This window comes from Talpa europaea (assembly GCF_964194135.1).
Source record: "Talpa europaea genome assembly, chromosome: 4".
Lineage (NCBI taxonomy): Eukaryota > Metazoa > Chordata > Mammalia > Eulipotyphla > Talpidae > Talpa > Talpa europaea.
This window is the reverse complement of record NC_140070.1, coordinates 5,582,183-5,604,625: the sequence shown is the minus strand read 5'-3', so window position 1 is coordinate 5,604,625 and position 22,443 is coordinate 5,582,183. Positions and strand designations below refer to the sequence as shown.

General features: G+C 49.6%; 1 protein-coding gene across 1 annotated transcript; it reads right to left on the bottom strand.

Annotated features, from left to right (window-relative positions):
- Positions 1–283: 283 nt before the first annotated feature.
- On the bottom strand, positions 284–22,221 carry DCTD (dCMP deaminase; the record flags this gene model as incomplete). Its single annotated transcript, XM_084231852.1, has 5 exons — positions 284–362; positions 1,652–1,748; positions 3,017–3,133; positions 21,642–21,777; positions 22,114–22,221. The coding sequence occupies 5 exons, from the start codon at positions 22,219–22,221 to the stop codon at positions 284–286; spliced, it is 537 nt and encodes a 178-aa protein (XP_084087978.1).
- Positions 22,222–22,443: the final 222 nt, after the last annotated feature.

The following is a 22,443-nucleotide window of genomic DNA, read 5'->3' as shown; positions in this document are numbered from 1 at the left end:
GCACCTTGGCAAGACCAGGGACACCAGACGGGGCCCCGCATGCCAGCCCTGAGTGACTGGCCGTGTATAGGCGCCTTTACTTTAAACCCTAAATCAATAGCTTAAACAGATGCAGATTCCATGTGACAGGAGAGACAGGAAGATTTGAGGCTTTCTGCTCTTTAGATGTCTCCTTTGGCTGTACGGCTATTAAAAAGTTATGTGTAACTTCAAGATGAAAGGCACAAGTAGCTTCTTAGAAGAGAGATCATCCCAATCTTATGGAGATGTAATGAGATGTAAGTCACTGAAGCTTCTGATTCGGTCTGCTATTAATGGAATCAAAGTCGACGACAATCTTGCTGCACTTTGGTGTGAATTTCCTAAATGTAAGAAAACAAAATAGATAAAGATATTATCCAGTGAGTAGTTGAAGCAATTTGTTTACTTTGGCTTAACCTACATTTTCTGTGGGAGGAAAAAATTTCCCAGGATTCACTTGATATTTTATCTCTGTAGAAGCCAATTACAGAGCATCACACCGAGAGAAGTGAGGGGCAGAGAAGGCTGAGACAAAATAGGTGCATGGGTGGGGGGTAGCTTGGTTTGTATGGTCTTCAACGAGCTGAGTTCATGAATTATTGGGGAGTCAAAGGATTTCTGACAAGTTAGCTGCATAACACGACATCCGATCACTAGTTTTCCTACTAGATATACCTTATTTTCTAGGAAATTTCTGCTGCCAAGTGGAAATCACTCTACAGCAAAGCAAAAGGTTTTCTTTTGCCTCTGAGACATAGCAAAAATCGACTAGCATTAGTAAGGAGTCATTTTGAAAATGATGTTCTGAAAATACAAAGGTAAAATAAATTCACAATTTTTTGCTTACTGATATACCTGTTAAAACAGCTACAGAGAAAATAGTTGGGAACTAAACTTTGTCTTAAAAATCAAAAACAATTTACATGTAAAGCCTCGTGTGAGACATATAACCTGTATCCGTGATGATGACAAGGGGTGAGGTGTGTTACCTATGATAAGAACCCCACCTCTGACTTCACACCCTGTAGAGACACTGTTCTGAAGAAAAGAAATCAAAATTTAATATTTTACAATGCAAATAAAAAAACTGCTTTGAAAGCTTTCAAAGTCTCAAAAGAAGTTTCCACCAGGAATCAAGGCAGTTGAATACTTACTTGCAAGTAAAACATGCCTCCCAATTTTTGCCAAGCAAATCTAATCATACAAATCTAAATGACTTCAAATCTCAAATGTAAAAGGTGGTTGTAAGAATTCCTGGTGTTTCAAAGTATCCTGGCAGGATACTTTCATCCTAAATTTTCTATGCCAGACTTGTTACCTTTGCAAAATTTACAAAGGCTCACCGTTAGTATTATAAAACTGGTGGATTCAAAAACTTCTTGCTTCTAGAATCATGAGTCCAAGCCCCTGGAAAGCTACTGATTGAGATCAGAACAATCATTACCCAGATTGTCGACAGAGACTTCCCTCCACCCCTAAAATAATCTCCGGCATCTTAGCCCATCGCACTTAAAAAGACACTTCCAGGCATGGAAGCCAAGGACCACAGCAAAAATCAAATGCCAGACAAGGTCAAATATTTCCTCCTCCTACCTTCATATCACGGTGCCCCCAACTTCCTCCGACTTACCTGAAGGTGACCCCAGCCATATCAAACAAGAGCCTCGCAGCTGTTGTCTCGTCGCTATCATGGTATTTATCAGACATGAAAATAACTTCTTTTATACCTAAAATGCAACCACGGAAGCCTTGTTAGGGTGGGTACACACGGACACTCGACAGGACACGCGGGAGCAGCAGAGCCTGGTGGTGTCTGTCATTAATTATCTTGCACACAATGTCCAGTTGCTGCAATATACATCTGCTGCTTTCTGATGCAGCAGAGGACGGATTATATTTAATCCGCCCTCCGGTCTTTATGGATTTTTTTTTTAACAAATGCAAAGTGAAAACATGTCAAGTAGTCATGCCTTGATCCGATTAACAAATTTTCTTTACTGCGGGCAATCAAATATTCTTTATTCACAGGCAACTACTCTTCACTCAAGAGGACGATATTGGGGGGTGGGGTGGGGGATGAAAAGTACTGGCAAGATCAGCAATAAGTGCTCCATGCTCCCAAGAACGGCCTTGCAGACCAACTCCAGCCTGCTCCAGGGAGAGCAGGTGTGGTTTCTCTTCCGGTCTCACCAGGCAGCAGTGCTAACCTGAGAGCCAGGAATTTGGGGGTGCCTGATACAGCTCCCTGCTTGCCCAGGTCCCCTTTGAAGGGCTCACAGAAAGCTAGCCCCCCAAAGCACATTCTGGGCCTGCCAGTGCTGACCGCTGGCAAAGGAGCCTGCAGCCACACCACGAGAAGCTGCTCAGACACCACCGGCCCGTGATAAACAGCCCAGTAAACCACAGATCTGGCGGAACATGATAAGTCTTTAAATCTCAAGCCGAGAGCATTATGGAGATAAAGTGTAGCCGAATCTGAGATATGACAGTTTGAAAAAGGTGAGATATTCAGAATACAATGGTGCAGATTTATGGCAACCATAAAGTGAGAGAAACTTAAAGACGCAAAGATGTTTCGGCCCTCAGCTATCTACCATATATTAGACACGAATTAAAATTTCATAGATAGACTCCCAGCTGACCTTGTTTCTGACAGAAGTTCATTTCTCTCCCTCCCCCCTAATCTATGCACACTGTGTCAGGGAATCGTAAATTGACAGTAATTATATGCAATGCCTGTGTTGTTTTTTGGCAGCTTGTAGTTTAAGAAGTTGCAAAGTAAATTAAAAACATGCTAAGAATCACAGAGGATGCAATTAGTCCTAGGCTACCTGGCACCGTTCAAAAACAAAACACGGGAAATACCTTGCAAAGTTGATAGTGCAATTAATTTAGATCTAAACAATAGCAATTTAAGATCAAACACATCGGCAAGGCGCTACTGACGAGCAGGCAGCAATGCAAATGTGACAAATGGACGCAGCCTGGTTCCTACCTGCCTGGATGATGAGCTTAGCACATTCATTACACGGGAACAAGGCGACATACATAGTACAGCCTTTCACGTCAGCCGAGTTCTTGTTCATGATGGCGTTCAGCTCGGCGTGGCACACTGCAGGGTGGAGACAGAAAAAAGAGGAGCTTAGATAGCAGCTCAATAAGTTTGCTAACCGTGCCGGTGCATGCCACCCCCTCAAGACTGCACCCCAAAACAACCTATCAATTTTTTTCAAAGCTGATTAGAAATGGAAAGTAGGGGAGAATACCAAATGAGGACCATGTGGCCTGACAGGTTGACAACTGGCTGCCAAAGTGATCAGTGTGGCCGCCCTAGTCTGCGAGCACCTGGAGCAGCCAGGAGGGGCCTAAGCACCACTCACCCCCTTGGAGCCACGGCTCACCGCGCCACAGGACCCTGGGGTCTGGAATGGCCCCCATAAAATGGCTCATTGGAGTGTGGATATGCACACTCAGGGACATTCGCTGCAGCCGTTTAGAGGCCAGGGAGCAATGTAAAGAGCAAGAACAGCAAGGAGGGAAGCTGAGCGTCTCCATTCCCAGGGATCTGCTTCACCTCCTCCTTCCCGGCCCACAGTCACACAAGAAAAACACCAGCAGGTACGTTTGTCTTTTAGAAGAAAAACATGAACCCACTGGGAGGTAAGGAAAAGTCAGGCTGCAGGGCGCTGGCCCATTCCACCAACGACCCCCAAACAGGGATCTCAGGTCATCCCCAGACTTGCCTGAATTCAAGGTTAAAGGGGGCATCTTCCTCTTCCATCTTCCCTAAACAATCGGGGGGTGTCCCACCACCCAACCCACGGGAGCACCTCTTCTCTGAGGCCAGGAGCCTCACTCTCCAATTTAGTTTTGAATCCCCACCTGCATTGTGGGGGTGCTGCACTACCATCTTACGGTGTTACCTACTTTTCTGCGTGTGTCCTCTAAAGTTGTATTATACGCCTCTCATGCCAGGGCTTGGCAAACTTGTCTGTCCACTGAAATCCCCCAGGGAGCTTCCAAAACACCCAGGTCTGTGTCCCACACCTGGAGACTTGATGGGCTGGGGTGGCCCGGGCTCTGGACTCTCAGAGATTCCTCAGGTGAGTCTATGTGGCAGAAGTGTTCAGGAAACACTGCCTACAGCAGCGTCTGGCATCCCCTGGGGACTTAAAACGCTCAGTGCACACCTGTGCTAAAATACATTTGTTGAATGAATTAATGAGTGACTTAGGCCATGGTTCAAATCAAGCAAAACTCCTAGAATTATAAATATATTGCCCTTCAGGAGTTTCCCCATCTCTCCAGCCCACCAGCTTTGTACACTAAGCACCTCCCTTCAGGAAGGTTGAGGCCTTGAGCGGGCAGTGGGCCACACACTGAAGTCCAACATTCACTGAGACCCTCCTCTGGCTCAGGTAGGAAAAAGCCACTGGCCACCCTTCTGCCCGTTTGGGGGTGGACTAGCGATTGTCTCTGCCTGGGGTGCCTGGAGCAGCTCTGCAATGTTGCAGGCACAAAGCAGGCCTGTGGGGCCCCCGGGAAAGGGTTGCGATGTAAGGATCTGGCTTTTTAGGAGGTCTTAGTTGTGGGTTGGAAATGAACAGGCTCTGGCGCTGAAGAACAGCTAAAGAAAAAAGAGCTGAGCTTAATGAGATCAAAGTCCACTGGAGAATAATCCCCGAGGGCCTGAGATATGCTTGTCTACCAGACCCCGAGGTGGGAGGGCAAAGAAAAGAGAAGGGACTTGCTTGGTGGCCAGGAGGGCCTCGGCCCCATTCCCTTCCCGGGTGACCAAGATGTTCCCAAGCTGGGATTAACGCTGCTCAGTGTTGAAAACAATTAGATGTAATTGTTTCTTTTATTTCCCCCAGAGGGCCCAGACTAGTCTTCTACGTTCTTTGTAACTCCCCCAGAGTCTAATGGGATGCCATGAACATAATGGGTGTTAAATATTTATTGGCTGAATAAAGGAGGTGATACAGATTCCAATTATTGATGGTGACGGTGGGAAATACAGAAAGTCCTCTTAAATTCAACTTTCGAAAATACGCCTTCCCATCTAATGAATATTTTTTGATGGTGTTGGTATTAATATTCAGAACCCCTGTTTCTGACTGTTAGGAAACACCATTAAATTGTCCTCTTTTGAATTTCTAAACATTGTCCCATTCACAGCAATGAGCTTCCTCTAATTCATCCCAGGCAGTTTGGGGCAAACTTGAACATTATAGGCCTGAAGCCATTCATGAGAATTACCATATGAAACAGACTCTTGGGTAGCACCTGACACACCTGCCAGTATGAAGGGGTGGTTTATAGAAATAATACACAGAGGCCTCCCTGGTGGTGCAGGCTTTAAGTCTCAGGGCTATCACGCTATGACTGCTGTGAGTTCGATGCCCGGCCAGGAGCTGACCCACATGGTGCAGCAGACCTCTCCTGTCTCCCCTCTGCTCCCCTCAGCAGTGTGTTTCAGTGGATCTGCCTGTTCTGCTCCCCACTGTCTCTGGTGAATTCTCTCATCCCTGCAGTTCTGGCCTACACCCCAGTTCTTGCATGCATGCATAAATAAATAAATGTAAAAAAAGAAACAATACAGATTATACAGACTTCCTTTCTCTGAACTGCAAATTCACAAGAGGAAAAGTATGCAGTCCCTTATGTTAGAAAAAGAGTAGGCTCTTCTGGAGTGTCAGCGGTGGAGTGTCGGGCACACAAGGCAACAGGCCTCGATCCTCAAGCCTCCATATTCAACACCAGACAGGCACAAGACTCCAGGGACCTGGCCACCGTGGTTTCTCTCGCTTATCCTGGCACAAGGGGTAACTTCAGACGTGTATGTCCCATGTCAGACACGTGTGACACATGCCTGCTCCAGCCTTCCCCGGAGGCCCCGCTCCCCCTGTAATCCACATGGGCTTCCCCAAGCTGCACCTAAAGGGTTGGGGAAACCCCACCCCAGGCAAGAGCCAGGGCCCCGGCTGAATTTCCTCAGAGGGCTGCGCAGAGCTGCTGGTGACCCATCTGGTGATCTGGCTTCCTCAGAGGCAACGAGGCAAAAGCTGTTTTTCTTTTTTTTCTTTAGTTGGAAATGCATTTTCTCAGAGTCAGTGTTATTCCTGCAAACTGAATGAGCACTTACACTTTGTTGAAAGTCACACAGCCACAGTGCCAAGCTGGGCCTCAAACTCGCTGACTCTGGCTGCCAGGCCCCTTCTAGGTAAGAAGCCTGGGGGGAGGGGGTGGGCGTGGGTGGTCAGGGGGGCTGGGCCTGGGACATGCGCCTCCCAGGCCCCAGGGCCCTCAGCCTGGCCCCTCTCCACGCTGGAACCATGTTCTGAAGCCTGCCCTCACCTTTCTCCCCTGGCACTGGCTACTTCTGAAGCTCTGACCCTTGCGTATTCTCTTCCACAACGCTCCTGCAGTCCACGGCAGGCCTCAAACCCACAGACTGTCCTCGGAGAGGAAACTGGGCATAGACACTTCATGGCCGTCCATTTGGTTGGGTTAACATTGGCAGAGAGAGTGGAACCGGGGGGCCCCCCCTCTCCTGGACTCGTTAGCGGAGCGGGGTCAAACGGGCACTGCCAAACCCGCCTCAGGCCACCAGTCCACGAGCCTGTGAGGCCCACGCTGCTGGGCGCCGGCACCCCGATCGTCCACGGCGCACCCCCTGTCCCTGGGGTTCTCCCCCACCAGCAGGCAAGTATGTAAAAGGGGGTTGGCAGCAAGAGTCAGCTCTGGGTCAAGGCCCGCTTGGCACTTCTTGCTGTGTGACTTTCACAAGCATAAGGAATACCACTGGCCCTGAGAAAGAACATTCCCAACTAAGAAAGAAAAACAGCTTTTGCTTCACTGCCTCTGTGAAAGCCAGATGGGTCAGCAGCCGCTCTGCTGGAGCCCACTGAGGAAATTCAGCCAGGGCTCTCGCTCTTGCCTCGTCTGCTCAGGAAATACGGCCTCCGTGCGCTGCCATGTTGCCGTCAGTTCTCGAAGGATGCAGGCTTCCTTAAGGGGGGCTAAGGGAACTTCCCTGAATTGGCCCTTCAGGGCTTCTACGTTACAGCAGGAACCACGCCGGCTCTTTGTACACAAAATAAAAAAAAAAAAAAATTAGGTACAGAAAATATAAGCGCATGTGAAACACAAAGATACACAGAAAATATAAAAAAGCAATCTTAAAAATGAGTCTTTCTTATTTTTAGCTCTTTCCTAGTGTGTCCAGTTTCCTGTATCCTCTAGAACAGATGATGTTCTCGAAGACGCTTATTGACAAAACCTGTCTTCTCTCCCGTCACCAAAGGCAAGGCCGTGTCTCTCGGCCAGTTCTCACGCTGGCCGCCTCCGAGGGCGCTGGTTTCTCTGCTCCATTTTCCTTCTGCTTCACTGCATGAATACCTAGTTCCACGCTGAGGAGGCCATCTTTGCAGCATTTTATGTCTCTTTTCTTCTTCCTTTCAAGTGAAATTATCCTTCCCATACCGGCTATTTTTTAAATAACCATCTCGACTTTGTGATGCACACAGAGCCTCCTGTTCTCTAAAACGCTCTAGGTCGTGGGACGGGCTTGCTGCGCTCTAAGTGACATTTCCTCCCCTTTTTATAAAATGGATGAAAAGAGAAGGGAAGGCATCAGAACGCCTTCCACACAGCTTAAGAAGTTCCTTAAATTGTTTCAGGTGTGTCTGTGTTCCAGGCGGGGAACTACGTTTCCAGGGTCACGTGGGAAAAGTCTGAGAAACACATCTGTGCACGCCTGGTGGCCTCTGTAACACGCCAGCAGAGGTTTACCACCAAATACTTAAAAAATAAGAGGCAGGCCTTGGTTCACAGCATCTGCTGATTTCTGTGGTGTAAATACTCCCACGGGTCAATTTCAAGCTCCTGACATGACAGGAAGAGATGGCACCATCTGCTCTGGTGAGGTGGCAGGAGTCGGCTCCATGGAGAGCTCACTCCACGCAACCCCAGGCACCCCCTCGGGCTGCAGTCTCTGGGTGTGCCTGCGCTTCTGGTGCTTGGCTGAGGGCTACTCTCCACTCGGAAAGCCCTCAGCCTCACCCAAACGTTTCTTTCTCACTCTTCTTGGGCATTCCCCCAAAGTTCAATCTTGCTCTTTTGATGTGTTTCTCCTGTGGTCATTAGCTTTAAGCATTCATCTAGTCATAGATTTTAAAACCCTGAAATCTATATTTCTGACCCCAATTTCTCATCTTCTCAAGCCTTTTCTTTGAGGGGGGCTGTAACACGTCTCACTGTAATCAACACTCCATGGATATCTGACAATAAACTAAAGAATAACTGTCTTTTTCTAGTGCCAGCATTTTTTGGTGTTGCATAGAAAAAACAGCAGGACTGCTACAAACATCCATGAGTGCAAAACCCAATAAGGAGGAGAGGCTATGGCAACGACCTTGAGAGGGCACAGTTTTAATATTCACTGTAGGAAGAAGAAGCAAGTATCCCAGAGACAAACAGTAGCCGGGACGTCTTCCTAAGACAGCTAAATTATACTGAATAAATAAATAAAAAGAAGACAGATCTAACGATTGACCTAGAAATACTCATCTATGTCTAAGCAATAACCACCGACAACAAAAGTCTCCAACTACTACAAGGATAACTGATAAGCACCAAGAATGAAACAAAACCCTTCCATTTTGCTCGACATTGTTTAAGAGGGAAGGAATCAAATGCTCAAGATATCAGATTAATGCTTATAAAGTTCCTGATTGCCAGGAGAATCTCTGTTTCAGGTAATTATAAGACAATTCATAGACTCTGGTCTATCTTTCCCCCCTCTATTACCAACTGTCAGAATTCAGAACTGCATTAACCTTGGACCACTGAGAAGAGACTATATAATTAGAAAACTGTATTTTTCAAATTCTCTCTTACCAAGGCTTGATTAATCCTTACTGTCTCATATAGGCGGGCCCTAGAAGTTTGACAAATGAACAGGATGTGCTCCATCCTTGGTTAGATTTAAGAGATTCCACATTTTATACGTCTGACTTTCATCTCATTTGCTAGAAGACTAATACAATATCTATTTTTGCCTGTAGTAGCATTAGGGTTACCAAACAGGTTTAAAAGAAGAACCTCTCAATGATGTTAAACAGATGCTCATCGCTACCCACGACTCAGCAACAAAGCGCTCCTCTCGTCCGAGTACACCTTCAAGCTCTGGCAGGACGCGACGGCAAATACTGGGGCCTGATGGACTTTGCAGTCAGGAAGTTTCTCTTCCAGTTAAAGAAACTCTCCCATCTGTTTTTAAATGCCTCATTTGCAGTGCTGGAGAATTTTACTTGAAGAAAATGACTTGTCAGACCTGCAGGGTATTCTATCAAGTCTGATCTGAAACGGGGGGCACTTGGGGTGGCAACTCCGTTAGGGCCAGGTCGGAGCACACACCTGTACGCCTCTGGCCCTGGCCTATGTGATGTGAAGTTTGTGGGGCCACCCACATTTAGAGCAGGGACAGCTCAGCTCACTGAGAGGACAGGCCGGGACTCAGGAGACTGGAGCCTCTGCTCATGACCTTCTGGAACAAAAAGGTGAGAAGCTTCTCCATCCAGTCTTTCTACTGGGCTTTTCTCCAGCAATGTATGACGGACATGAAATGGGTAACCAAGTTTAAGGTTGTCCTGTGCATGTTTTAAAACTCAATGTTAATTTTTATGAGATGTTCCTCTTCTGTTCTGATGACCAAGCTTCTTGTCAGAACTTTTTGAACATTTTTACCTCGAAGCTTGGTCTACATATAATCCTACAGATTAAATCTGCCCGCCCACCCCAATGCTCCCAGCAGACACTCCACTCCCTGTACCCCGAGATGCCTGATGGACACCTCCACGGAAGGTGGGGCACAGGCTTGCTCCTCTTACATATCCACGGAGGGAACTGTTTCTCTGCTTCTGGAGCGAAAATGGAGTTTCAGCGACTAATTTCTCAATTATTGAAAGTTATCCTGACAGGCCTCATATGTCACTGCCAGCCTCCAAGGTACCTATCCTACAAGTCTGTAATTTAACAACAGGGTAGCCTCTAAATTTAACTCCCCCACAAAACCTGCCACCACACCCAGCACCTGCCCCCCTCCCCATCAAAGTCTGTAAAACGTTCGTTCTTAGGGCTACCCCCAGACCCAAGGCACACATTTCCAGAAAGTGGCCCCAAACAATGTGGCTCTACCTTATCTCCCCTGGGAGAAATTCCCTATCTATAAAGCCAGCAGGGTTTCCAGCGAGTTGAAGAAAAGGTGAAGGAGTCGGGAGAGGAAGAACCAACTTAAAAACCACCAACTCCATCACTTCTCTCAGGCAATCCTAAGCAAACAGCCCTGTCAGCCACATCCCTGGGGTGCTCACCTCCGCTCCTCATTCCTCAGCCCTGGGGCCCTCCCAAGCCTACATCAGCTTTATGGCTTCTCAGAGCTTGGCCCCAATCCCAGGCCAACCCCAACCCGGGCAGAGGGACACCCTTGCATTCTGAGGGAGTCAAGAGCTTGCTGGCTGGGGAGCTGGCTGCAAGCTGGCTGGCAAGGGCTGGCTGCAAGACCACAGGCTGAGGCTGGTGCTTGTGGGAGCAGAAAGCTGATGGGCTGCTGGCCACTGAGCTGGCCGGCAGAGGCTGGGGGCACCACCGGCATATTGAGGCTCCCAGTAGCTTGTGGTGGCTTCACAGCTCTGGGTGGCAAAGTGAGCATTGGGGCCAAGGCGGGCAGAGGAAAAGCACCAGAGCAGGAAAGTCCCCGCGAGGGATTACAAAAGCAACCTGCCCCCAACAGAAACGGGCGCCAGCCTCGGAGCCCTCCTGCTGTCAGGAGCCTCTTGCAATAAACCTGAGCTTGCTAAGCTTCCGTGCGGTGTGCTGGTGATGGGTCCTCAGTCGCTCAGACACAAGCGCCCTCCCGTCAGCAGCAATTCTGGCCTGCGGCAGGGAGAGAAGGGTCTCCCAGGACCCTCAGCGCGGAGTGCTGGCTGCAGGCGAGGGCAGAGGCCTCAGGGGCCAGGCGGGTCTGTCCGGAGAGCTCACGGCTGCCGGGCAGGGACAGCCAAACAGACACAAGCACAGACCGAAGCAAGGGCTGCAGGCAGCAGAGGGGTCTGCAGGTGTCCAAGGGCTGGGAAACCCAGACATGGAGACCGGAAATGAGGGTGAACCCCAGAAGTGGACACCAGAAATGAGGGGTCAAACGCACCCTCTGAAGCTAGCAGGGCGCGCACCTGCGGGTGACGGCATTTCCACAGGAAAGCGCGTGTGGAAGCCAAAGGGTTTGCAGGACAAAGGGGGTGGAAACACTAAGTTGAGGGGCACTCAACTAAAACCGGTAATGACGACATCCTCCTTCCTGTCTCCTTGGGGTTACAATGAAGAGCACAAGCGGGAAGCCTTGTGAACTAGCAAGAATCACCCAAAAGCAGCGCTTGTGACCAAGAGTCGAGCTGAGCTGCCCGGGCCTCCCATGAGGATGGCCTGGGGGCGCTGGGTGCTCCTGACCAGGGGTGACAGGGCCAGGCGTCCTGGCCAGCTCCACTCAGCAGGTGAAGGTGCTGGCCCCACACCCCTCTGGCACTGAGGGGCACAGACCCAGTGCAGAGAAGTTCTTGCAGGGGAGTCTGCGTGAGAAGAGAAGCAGACAGGCCTGGGAAAGGCCTGCAGACTGTACCACCCTGCGCCCAGAGAGGGGGCCTCTGCAAGAAGAAAATGACAGCAGATCTGGCCAGATCTGGGGTAAAAGGGCAGAGCCCCCCACTTAAAAGGCTCCATTTCTCCAGGCTGGGATGAAACGCAAACTCCTAGGAGGTCCCATGTGCTGCTACCCCAGGCCCACCTGCCTGCAGCAGGAGCTTCCATTTCTACCCCAGAACACGCCTGTGGGGTGTCGCATGATCAATGGCTAGAGCTACCCCCTGGCCTGCCTGCCCCTCCTTACTAGGTCCCCTCAGCCACCTGCACCAACACTGCCACCCCACCAGCTCCTGCCCTCACCAGCCCGCCCATGCCCCGGAAGACAGCCTGTGCACAGCACCTGCGGCCCGGTCAGTGTGGCTCCTCTCCCCGCTCCTGCCACGGCTGCCTGGGCCGGGACTGGGCGCTGCCTGCTCTCCCTCCTCTGGTCCCAGCCTGGCCCCTTCCTCACTGCCTCTTGCTAAGGCTGCTGGCAGCAGCTCACAGCCCCCAGGGGAGCCACTTAACCCCAATGGTAGTGCTTAGGGCTAAAGAGATTTCTGACTGTGGTGTTTCCATTATTGATAATAAAGCCCCAGAACTCTAATTACATCGCTTCCCCATGTGCTAAGGGCACACAATCAGGTCAGGAGGAGGAGGAGGAAAAACTGCATCTCAGCCCACTGCTCATATGAAATGTGTTTGAGTCTAAAATGCACGAAAATCAGAAACACGAGTGGAAACAGAACGCTCGGGGCTGCTGGGCAGCTCTGGAGTGTACACACACACGCGCACACACACACACACGCGCGCACACACACGTATGTGAGCCTCCAAGGCCCTCGAGGGCTAACTGCCCTTAAAGGCGAGCTGGGATGGCAAAGAGCGCTGGAACAGGAGTCAGGCTCTGTGGTTCCAATTAATTCCAGCTCTAGCAAGCCCACCGCAGGCGAAGCACTGATCTGTTTCAGCAAGTGGAAAATGGGGCTTAATGGACCTCACCCTCAGCCTGAGATGAGCCCCCCGCTCCTGATGCTGCCCTCCTACCTTCCCTCCCCGGACGTGCGTGGTCCGAGGGCCCTGTCTGCGCCAGCCTGCGCCACAGTGACTCTCGTCCTGCTCCCTAGGGCCTCCTCTTTCAGCCGACAGCCCTGCCTCAGCCCACCCTGAGAAGCTGGTGACGGACAGTCTCCCGATGGGGTTCAGTGCGTGGCGTTCCTGGGTCCTCCTGAGGAACGATTTCCGCAGAGCGCCTCGCTCAGCAGCACGCAGCAGGCTTATTAAGAAAAAAAGGAGGGGGGAAGAGGCGTGTGCACCATGCAGCAGGCAGCTGACCGACCAGAAGCTGCCCCTTGGGGGCAAGAGTCTTCTTTCCTTTCTCTTCGTGGTGGGGGTGGCCTCACTCTTCCGTGGAGTCATCTCCGGGGGAGCCCATCCCTTCCAAGGCCCGACCGGGTCACCCGGAAGGGCTGGTGCGCCTCTTTGTAATGACCAACGATTCTCTCCTCACGCCCGCCTCCGCTTTCATCTTTGCCCGCAGACCTTCCGTCCTGACTCTTTTACTCTAAGCTTCCACCTGCAGCTCCAGGACCTGCTTCTTATCAGCCGTCACCCACCCCCTTCGCCCTACTCAGCGCCCCTCTTCCTACTGCTGAGCATTGCACTGGGGAGGCCAAGCCCCTCGCACCGCCTCACAGACCCTACATCTTTTTCCTTTTCCTGATTCATCAGTCTCTTCACTACGGGAGTTCTCGTGCTACCATTCCCAGTCCAGCCTCTGCCCTACCGGTCAGGTCTCTTTACAGCCTCAGATGCCCCCACTTTCCCACCTGCTCTTCCTTCAACTGGCCCCAATCTGCCTTCCGACGCACCCTCTCCACCCACTCCATCCACCAGAGCCGTTCTTTGCAAGGTCACTAGCGACCTCCACGGTGCAGGGTCCCCTTTCAATCCCCCTAGACCTCTCGGCAGCCTTAAACACAGTGGATGGGCCCCTCCTTATAGCCTGGCTCCACGTCTTCTGTGATGACATAATCCTTTGCAGCTCCTTCCTCCTCCGACCACCTCTCCATGTTGCAGAGCCTGGGGATCAGACCAAGCTCCTGCCTTTGCAGCCTCTCTTGGGGTCACCCCGCCATTTCCATGGTGCTGCTGGCACCCAAATACCAAACATGTTGATACTAACACTTCCAACCTAGAATGCTCCCCCCACTCGGGTACCCCACTGAGAGATGTCCCAGGCATCTCAAAGTTCAGGAGTCCAGATTTTCCTTGCTCAGCCCCCAAAATGCAGTGCTCCAGCCTAGGTTTAGGGAGAGCCAACCTCCCGCCACAACCCCCGCATATCATCCAGCCCTCCTGACACTGCCTCCAAGCCGTAGGCCAGACCCTGCCATTCCTCTCCATCTGCAGTGCTCCTGCCCACCCTCCTATAGCCACCTCAGGGCTGGAAGCCTCATTTCCCGTCATGCCTCAGAATTCCTTTTCTCACACACAACCAATATAGTCTTTCAGAGCCAAAAGCCCAGCCCTCCAGGCCTTCAGCCTCATCTTATTTTCCTTATTATTCCAGCCTTCATCTCCTCAGCTGAGTCACACACAAAACACTTCCTACACAAAGCTTCCAGAGCCTTCCACCGGAGTGCCCGGGCCCAAGCACTTGCTCTGGGTCCAGCGCTCTTCGAACTGCCTAGTCTGACCTGAGGGGCCCCAGCTCATCCTTAGCTCTCAGCTTATCAGCCACCTCCTCAGCAAGGAGGGTCAACAAGATCTGCTTATCCACTTCCCCCATGATCTGGCTGCAAACCCCCTAAAAGCAGAGCATGTGCACTGTATCCACCGCTGCAGAGCGCCTGGCACGTCCGAGCCCAGTGAGTAAATGACTTCACACAAACTCACTCTGAAAAATGTGATGCACTGCACAGCACTTACAATTCTTCAAAAGTAAGGCAAGATGACCTGCGAGGGACAGACAACTCCACCTGATAAAACCAACGGCTTCTTCGTATCGATTCCAATGCCAGCGGTTATAACTCATTTGCAGAAGGAAAAACGACAATGAGGAATGCTGCTTCCCTTTTTCACCTAAACTCGAAATTAATGGCATCTTGAACAAAGTCTTTTAATTGCAGAATTAAAAAATTCATGCTCGGCTATCATACTCAATAGTTGGAATGTGCTACAGCATCTATCATGCACAAGAGGCAGCGGTAACATGTAACACCTCCACTAAGGGGCCGGTGCTCAGCCTCCAGACTGCAAAGACGACGTGCTCACATCCTAACTCCCTTGCTGTCACCAATATCCGCCATTTATCACGGGCTTTCCCGGTGCCAGCAGGTATCTGTGCTACACGAACCGTCCTCACAGCGACAGATTTCACAAAAGCGCTTCTAATGTCCTTCCTTCCCATTTGGCCTTTGAGTCACCTCCGGTCTCCAGAGTTCAAGTGAGCCTCCTCTACTCATATAATGCCCTGGACTTAGACACGGGGCTGCTTCTTCACTGCTGACTCCAACCTGTTTCCCTCCAGTGCCTTCCACCTTCCATGTTTGTGCCGCAACCTACACTCTTCAAATGCCATTCCCACTTGGAGGGAGGACCTCTCTCGTGTTTATAGTCTGCTGTCAGCTGGAGCAGATGTGAATCACTGGCAGGGAGGGAGAGGAGGAAGCCTGTGATTCTCTATTAATTTATCTACACGCACAAATGCATATTCTCCCTGGGTCGTGGCCACCAACAGCTTTTTACAGCTCTGCAGCTCTGATTCAGGAAGCTCTTAAAACTCCCCAGGCAGAGAAATAGCACAAGAATCTGCTGTGAACAAAGCTGTATTACTCTCTTCCTTAGATATTCCAGAATTGGAGGGGTCCTCGGAGGTCATTTTATTACACAAAGATACTGAGAAACGAAGTCAAGGAAGGATCTCTTGCCAGCCCCGCCACTGGCTCACACACACCACACCTGAACTCAGCCTCCGCACGGCTGGTGCAGGGCTCCTCCACGTGGATCTGCCCACTGTTGTGTTAAGCAAGTGGGGGCTTCCTGGCTGATCTGTGTATTAATGACATGTAAATCTCCATCCAAGTGTAAAACAAAACTTCTAAGAAGCAAGAGAAAGAAGCAATGTAGATAATCACAAACATTGTCAGGAAACAGGTCTTACTGCATATTCCTGGAGTCTGTGATGTGCACATGTTCCACTTTAAAGACCAGTATTAACAAATTTATGAAAGAGAGATCCTTTATGAAAACAAAAACGAAAAGCCTCCATAAAAAAGACGCTTAGTAATTCAGAGCAACTTCAGAGAAGATTCGACAAAATCAACTTAACTGACATAGATCAACACAGACCAGGAGGACTATCATTTTTAGGTGCTCCCCGGAAACTCAAGGACTCATCAGAATTAAAGAAATGAAGAAGTTATACTTATTCCTGGGACTATTCATTTAAATTCACAGAACTTCTGTGCTTGCATACGTAACATGATGTAAATAGGCTGAATAGTTCTCAACAAACTTCTTCTTTTCAGACAGTGCAAAGATAAACTTTAGCACTTCTGGTCTCAACTTGGGAATCACTGACCTTGAATTATCTTACGTTGTATTACAAATTACCATGAGGAAAATGGACTTTACAAAATGGAGACACACATGTGGATTTCACGGGGAGGCCGGGTCCCGTAGGTGAGCATTTTCCCCTACATTTGATCTCTGAACAGAGAGCTATTTGCTGCTATGCATCCTTCGTAAATAATCATAGTGAAACAATAATCTCTAGCTCTTCAAAAGTAACTACCATGAACCTAGGCATTAAAATACATAGATAAAAATGAAGCAAATTAAGGGAGGAAAAACATTATTCTTGCTGAAGATTATTCATACACAATTGTATCTGAAAGCGAAATATGCTTCTATCAACATGGTTAATTTGGGGGAGGGGGCAGCTGGTGTGTTTCCCTGTTTCTCTAAACAACACAAAGGATCTTGAGCTTGTCCTCTTAATTCATAAAAATAATCTACTTAATTTCTTTCCTGTAAACTTGCTCAAAGGTTTCCCATCGCGCACACTGGTTATTTTATACAAAAGTCCCTAATTAGGCCCATTGTCGGCCACAAGGATGATATGGCCAGTGAGTCAGGAAGGGAAGGAAGCTCTAGCAGAAATTAAAATTCTGCAGGAAAAAGAAACGGCCAGTCATCAAATCCATGGACCTGCCTAACAAACCAGAGGGCATTCAATTGCAACTGGCTGAAGGAACAAATTTGATCTTAATTACAAAGACACGCTCACAAGTTGTAAGGAAGTCACAGCTTAAGAAGGATCAGCCTCCTAACTTCTTGATAAATTAGTTTCTCAAGACTAACCTTTTGGATGCCAAAGACATATATCACATGTGTGGCAGTCAGGAAAATGTCAGTGTTGGGGGTGGGGGGGCAAGGTAAATGGCTAAGTAATCACTGAGATGACATCTCTGCGTGCTTAACAATATGCTAAATTGGAAAACTAAAGATTCCATTTAAATATAAAATTCAAAGACGCACTGCCACACACTGGCACAGCTGTGGAAAGTGGCCGCGCTGAACTCTCGCCTTCATTAATTCCAGCATTTTCCTTCTCAGCATCACATCCATTCGAGAGTCTTCCCGTGGAGACGTGAAATGACTCAGGAAAAGATGGTCCACTGTTTCTACCCGATGCCCCACCTGGGGATGTCACGCCATGGTCTTGTCCCTGATGAAGTCATGGGATGCTGGATGCAAAGTGATCCCAGCTCCCTGATCCGCTGGATGGAAGAGGAGGCCAAGCCACGAGGCACAAAGCCCGAGGTCAACTGGACAGCAAGGAGGAGACCCCAAGGCGGCCAGTGAGCAGAGAGAGCGCTCTCAGAACCGTGCACTGTAATGAAGGAGTCGATTCTAGTTCAACTCTCTGGTCTATAAAACTTGTCATCAAAACTGGTTCCGAACCCCCACAGAAAGAGTGATGTCTGAATTACTGAGCAGATTTCACCTCCTTTTTATAAAATTGGTATTTTGATTAAATGGGCTTCATGCTAATGAATTTCACAAAGAGAAAGGAACTAAAAATGTCAGCTAACGACTTGATCGGAGGTGAGCAGCCCCCCTCCTTAAAAAATAAGAATCTTCCCAAGTTTTTTACATGGTAAATTAGATAAATCGGCTGCTTCCCGGTTTTCTAATTGTCATTCATGTGAAAAGATGTCACTATAATAATGCTGACTGACATCATACTATCTTTTGGATTATTCAGGAAAAGGCTGAAATTAAAAGCAGTTTCTTTGGCAGGGGGAATTTTCATTTTCCATATTAATCCATTATAATCAAATAATTTCGTGAAGTTTTGATCCTAAAGCTGGAAGAACAAAAACACCCTTTAAAAAGGGCCTCTCCAGAGACACAGCCGGGAAACGCTCCATCTTCCTCTTAGATTACAAGTATTCTGTATTTCCCTCCTTTCCACGAAGTGTCAATCACGACTAATAACTTCCAAACTCACAGAATTAGTAAGGAGAATTAAGTTGGTTATTTACTGGTAAATTCCAACTTCTACAAGACCCAGGCTCCCCACTGGAGAATGTTAAAGCAAACCTGGTCCACAGGCCCCGCCCGCTCCCCCCAGACCTCCCCCCATTCTGCCCCCCGGACCCCTGGGCTGGTATGTCACCTCAGCCTCAGTTTGCTCCACTTTGGAATGAAAAGGGTCCACTGGGTTATGGTCTAATCCACACTTTATTTTTTTAAAGATTTATTTATTTTTATACAAGAATTAGGGTACAGGCCAGAGACGCAGGGGGTGAGAAGATTCACCTGAGGCAGAGCAGGGAACAGAACAGTCAGACTGACAAAATACACTGCTGAGGGGAGCAGCAAGCGAGACAGGAGAGGTCTGTCCTGCCATGTGGGTTTCTCCCTGGCCCGGGATCGAACTCGTGCTGCAGAGGCTGCGGACAGCCTCATAGGTTGCGTCTCAACCCCTGCCTGCGCCACCAGGGAGGCCCTAATCCACACTTTTAAAGCTGGAGCCCTGACCCCATGGGCGGAGAGGGACTGGAGCAAGCACCGACCGTGGCGTTAGTGGATGTCACTCACCAGCATCACTGATTCCCAGCAGCTTCCATGTCATCATGAAGTCTGTTACTCAAAAGATACCAGTTTAACTAGCATTATGCAAGTGTCCTGAGAGGTTTTTGGATGTTTAATAGAAGGTCCCTGGATAGTCAAAAGAATTAAGAATCGGGGCCTCCCTGCTGGCCCAAGGGGTTAAGCATAGTGCTATGAAGCTGTCCGCAGCCTCTGCAGCACGAGTTCAATCCCCGGCCGGCCAGGGAGCAATCCACATGGCACAGCAAACCTCTCCTGTCTCGCCCACTGCTCCCCTCAGCAGTGTATTTCAGTCAATCTGCCTGTTCTGTTCCCCACTCTGTCTCTGGTGAACCCTCTCACCTCCCACACCTCTGGCCTGTACCCCGGTTCTTATATGCATAAATAATAAATTTAAAAAAAAAGAATTAAGAATCCATGGCCTAGAACTCTGGATAATCTCCAGAGCTCTTTATAGGGATTAAAATATAATCTACCCTTCCTGATCTAGAGACTCAGCCATCATGTCAGCAAGGCAAGAAAGGGTTAACCCTACCTGATCCCAGCTGTCATCACTTATTCTTTGAGTTCATGTTTTAAATCTTAAAGCAGAAGTTAAAAAAAAGAACCTGCATTTCAATCAACTACCACCAAATATTCCTACTAAGTCTGAGGCAGCAAACCCCAGAACCCCTCGATAAGACAAGACTAAGTGTACAGTTTACAGCCAGTCATTGCTATTTAGACGTAAAGCCCATCTTACATGTATTACGACGGTAGTAATCCTAAATGCCTTTTAAAAACCATTTAATACCTTCTACGACTTTTATGGTACATCAAATTACAAGCTTACTCTCGTGGAAGGAGACTGTCTACATTCTAACACAGCTACATGTAAAATGAATAATTGATAAGGGAGGGCAGAGAGCTTTGAAGACCTACAGTTATCACACGGATAGTAAAAAATAACGCAGACAGCCAGCCAGCACCCCGAAACTCGGCAGCAACTCAATAAATAACCATCAGTGGAGCTGGACAGATGCCTGTGTGGCTTTTTAAAAATTCCTCCTGGAAAGGAGCTGGGAGGGGGATCCCTCCTGCATGGACAAAAGGCCCGTGTGTCAGAGCAAACAAAGGAAGCTACTCAGAGACTCCCCAAGAGACGGGAATTGCAATTGTGCTGCAAAGCCTGGGGGGGCTCTAGTCAGGGTCACAAATCTCCCTGGGGCTTAGGGTGATAGAAGGCAGCCCAGGTCCCTGGGGAGAGGCGCTCAGCAGCCAGTGAGGGCCCCTCTTGGCTCACCCAACCACTGGCATCATTTTGCAACACCCAAAGGCCTCAGGCCCATACACCTCGGAATTCCTCCGACTGACCCTCCACTGTCCCAACTGGAGATCCTGCTCGTGACTTGTTTCCATGGAGATCTCTAACACCTCCACCCCTTCCTAGGGGACACTGAGCCGGCGGGTGAAAGATCACCTTTGGGTGTTGTCTACAAGCAGCAAATCATGTCCTTGATTTCTGACCAATGAAAGCTAATGGAGAGAAAATCAGAATGACAAAAAGTCTCCAAAACATGCACCTTTTCCTTCGCTGCCCTCCACTCAGCCGCCAAGCTTGGATCAACCCAGATGGATCCTACTCTTCTTCCTCTGCCAGCGGTGAAGTCAAGTTCACCCATCTGACTGTGACATTCCCTGCATCACTAAACTGTCCTTACTCCCTAAAAACCCGGGGTGCCTGGTAGTACTTCCTGCCCTCGGTACTCAATTCCTTCTCCACCTCTAGGTACCTTTTTTTCCTTTCAAAATATAGCACTGCCCTGAAGCTGTGTAACAAAGAAATGTGTGGGGCTGACTGGACATAATTAAGGTCCAAGACCATTAGTAAAAATATATAAATTATCAAAAGGCAGCCTTGGCATTCTTTCTGAGAAAAACCCAGAGAACAAGCTACAGGGAAGAACAAAGTCTCCATGAAGCCTTGAGCCTGGTCTCCTGAAGGGTCCACCTTCCCCATCAGGATGGCTTCTCCTTCTTCTTTACTTCAAACGCAGTCCGCCTGTCCATTTTCAGACAGACACACAGCCCAAATGGTGGCACGCCAGCAGCCACCACTAGCACCTACCCTTGCTGCTCAATGGCCCTGCTGCAGAGTCTCCAGGGAGTAAAAGGCTCATCTCTGAACTGAGCCTCCCAGTGGCTCAGAAAGGCAACATCACCAGACGCCCCCTCCCTAACTTAGAGCTGCAAACCAGAAATGGCAGCCCAGGGTGGGCGGCTCCATACTTCTGGCTTTGGGTCGGACCCCAGCCCATCCATTCCCGGACCTCAGAGAGGACCTCCCTGCAACATCTCCACCCTGCATCGTCCCCCTCCTGAGGTCCAGCGCAGTGTGCTTCCTGCTTCCCAGGGTGAGCTGGTGCCAATCCCCTAGGCAGGCTGTGGCTGAATGGACCCCCCACTCTCATTATGGCAGAGCTCCGGCCAGGACTGGCTCCCCAGTAGCCACGCAGCAGCCTGCACTCTGCTCAGCCATCTCCCTGCTGGCCCCGCCCTCTGCCTATGCCAACTACACCCCATTATCTGCAGGTGGGTGGGCCAGGCCTGGCAGCTCACGGCAGGTACCGAGGCCCAGACCACAGAGCTGCCGTCCACCGGCTCTCTTTGGAACCTACATGACAGGGACAGGAAACCGGGCTGGTTCTGTAGGCTTTTCTCCCTCTTTCTAGCCTCTGATAACTAAAAGGGGAGATGATGCTTTCTGACCCCCTTCCTTCCACACTCACCCAGGCGAGGCCACTAAGCAGCAGGGATCACAGCGGAAGAGGTCCTACCGTAAGGGTACTTGGTGTCCAGCTTATGCTCCGCTGTCCTCCTCCACGGCAGCAGGTCGTCGCTGCACCCATTGGGCATCCCGTTGTACCCGATCCCCACAATCTTGTTTTCTGCGTTCACGATGCAGGCTCCGACCTGGGTGGGGGGGGAGGGGCATGCACTTACTGGGGAGGATGAAACTGGGGGCGACAGCTTCTGGAGGTGCTAAGAGCCCTGTCTCCTCACTCACCTTCTGTGGCAGCTCCCCCCAGCCAAAGAAAGGGGGCAAAGGGGGGAGACAAAGGCAAAGGGATAGTGAATGATGGCAGGTGCCAATCCACTCTCTCCAGGAACACACAAGCAGGCAGGAATGAATTTACTCTGCCTGTGTAAGCTGATGGGCGTCTGCTGAGTCTCTTGTCTCATCCTCTGCTCCTCTGTGGGTGTCTCCGGGTCTGAGTCCCCAAAAGGGCGCTTATAAAACTCACTTACCTGGGAATTTGGATCTTTGCTTCTCTGGGCCGATAAGAAAGCCACGGCCATGAAATACTCGGGCCATTCCAAATAGTCATCGCGCTTTTTACAGGAAAAGTCACTCATGCTGGGTCTGGGAGGGAAACGCGACAAGCTGCCCTGGAAGAAAGCATTTCCGTTAATCTGTTTTCCCCTGAGACCCAACCGCATTTCAAGTCTGCATCTGCAAACCTGGGGCAGTTTCCGTCACATCTCTCAGACATCACAGCACGTAGACCCCAGACCATCGCCCATCTTGAGAAAAAAATATTAGTTACTATTTCAGAAGTTTGGGTTTGGCAAGTCTAA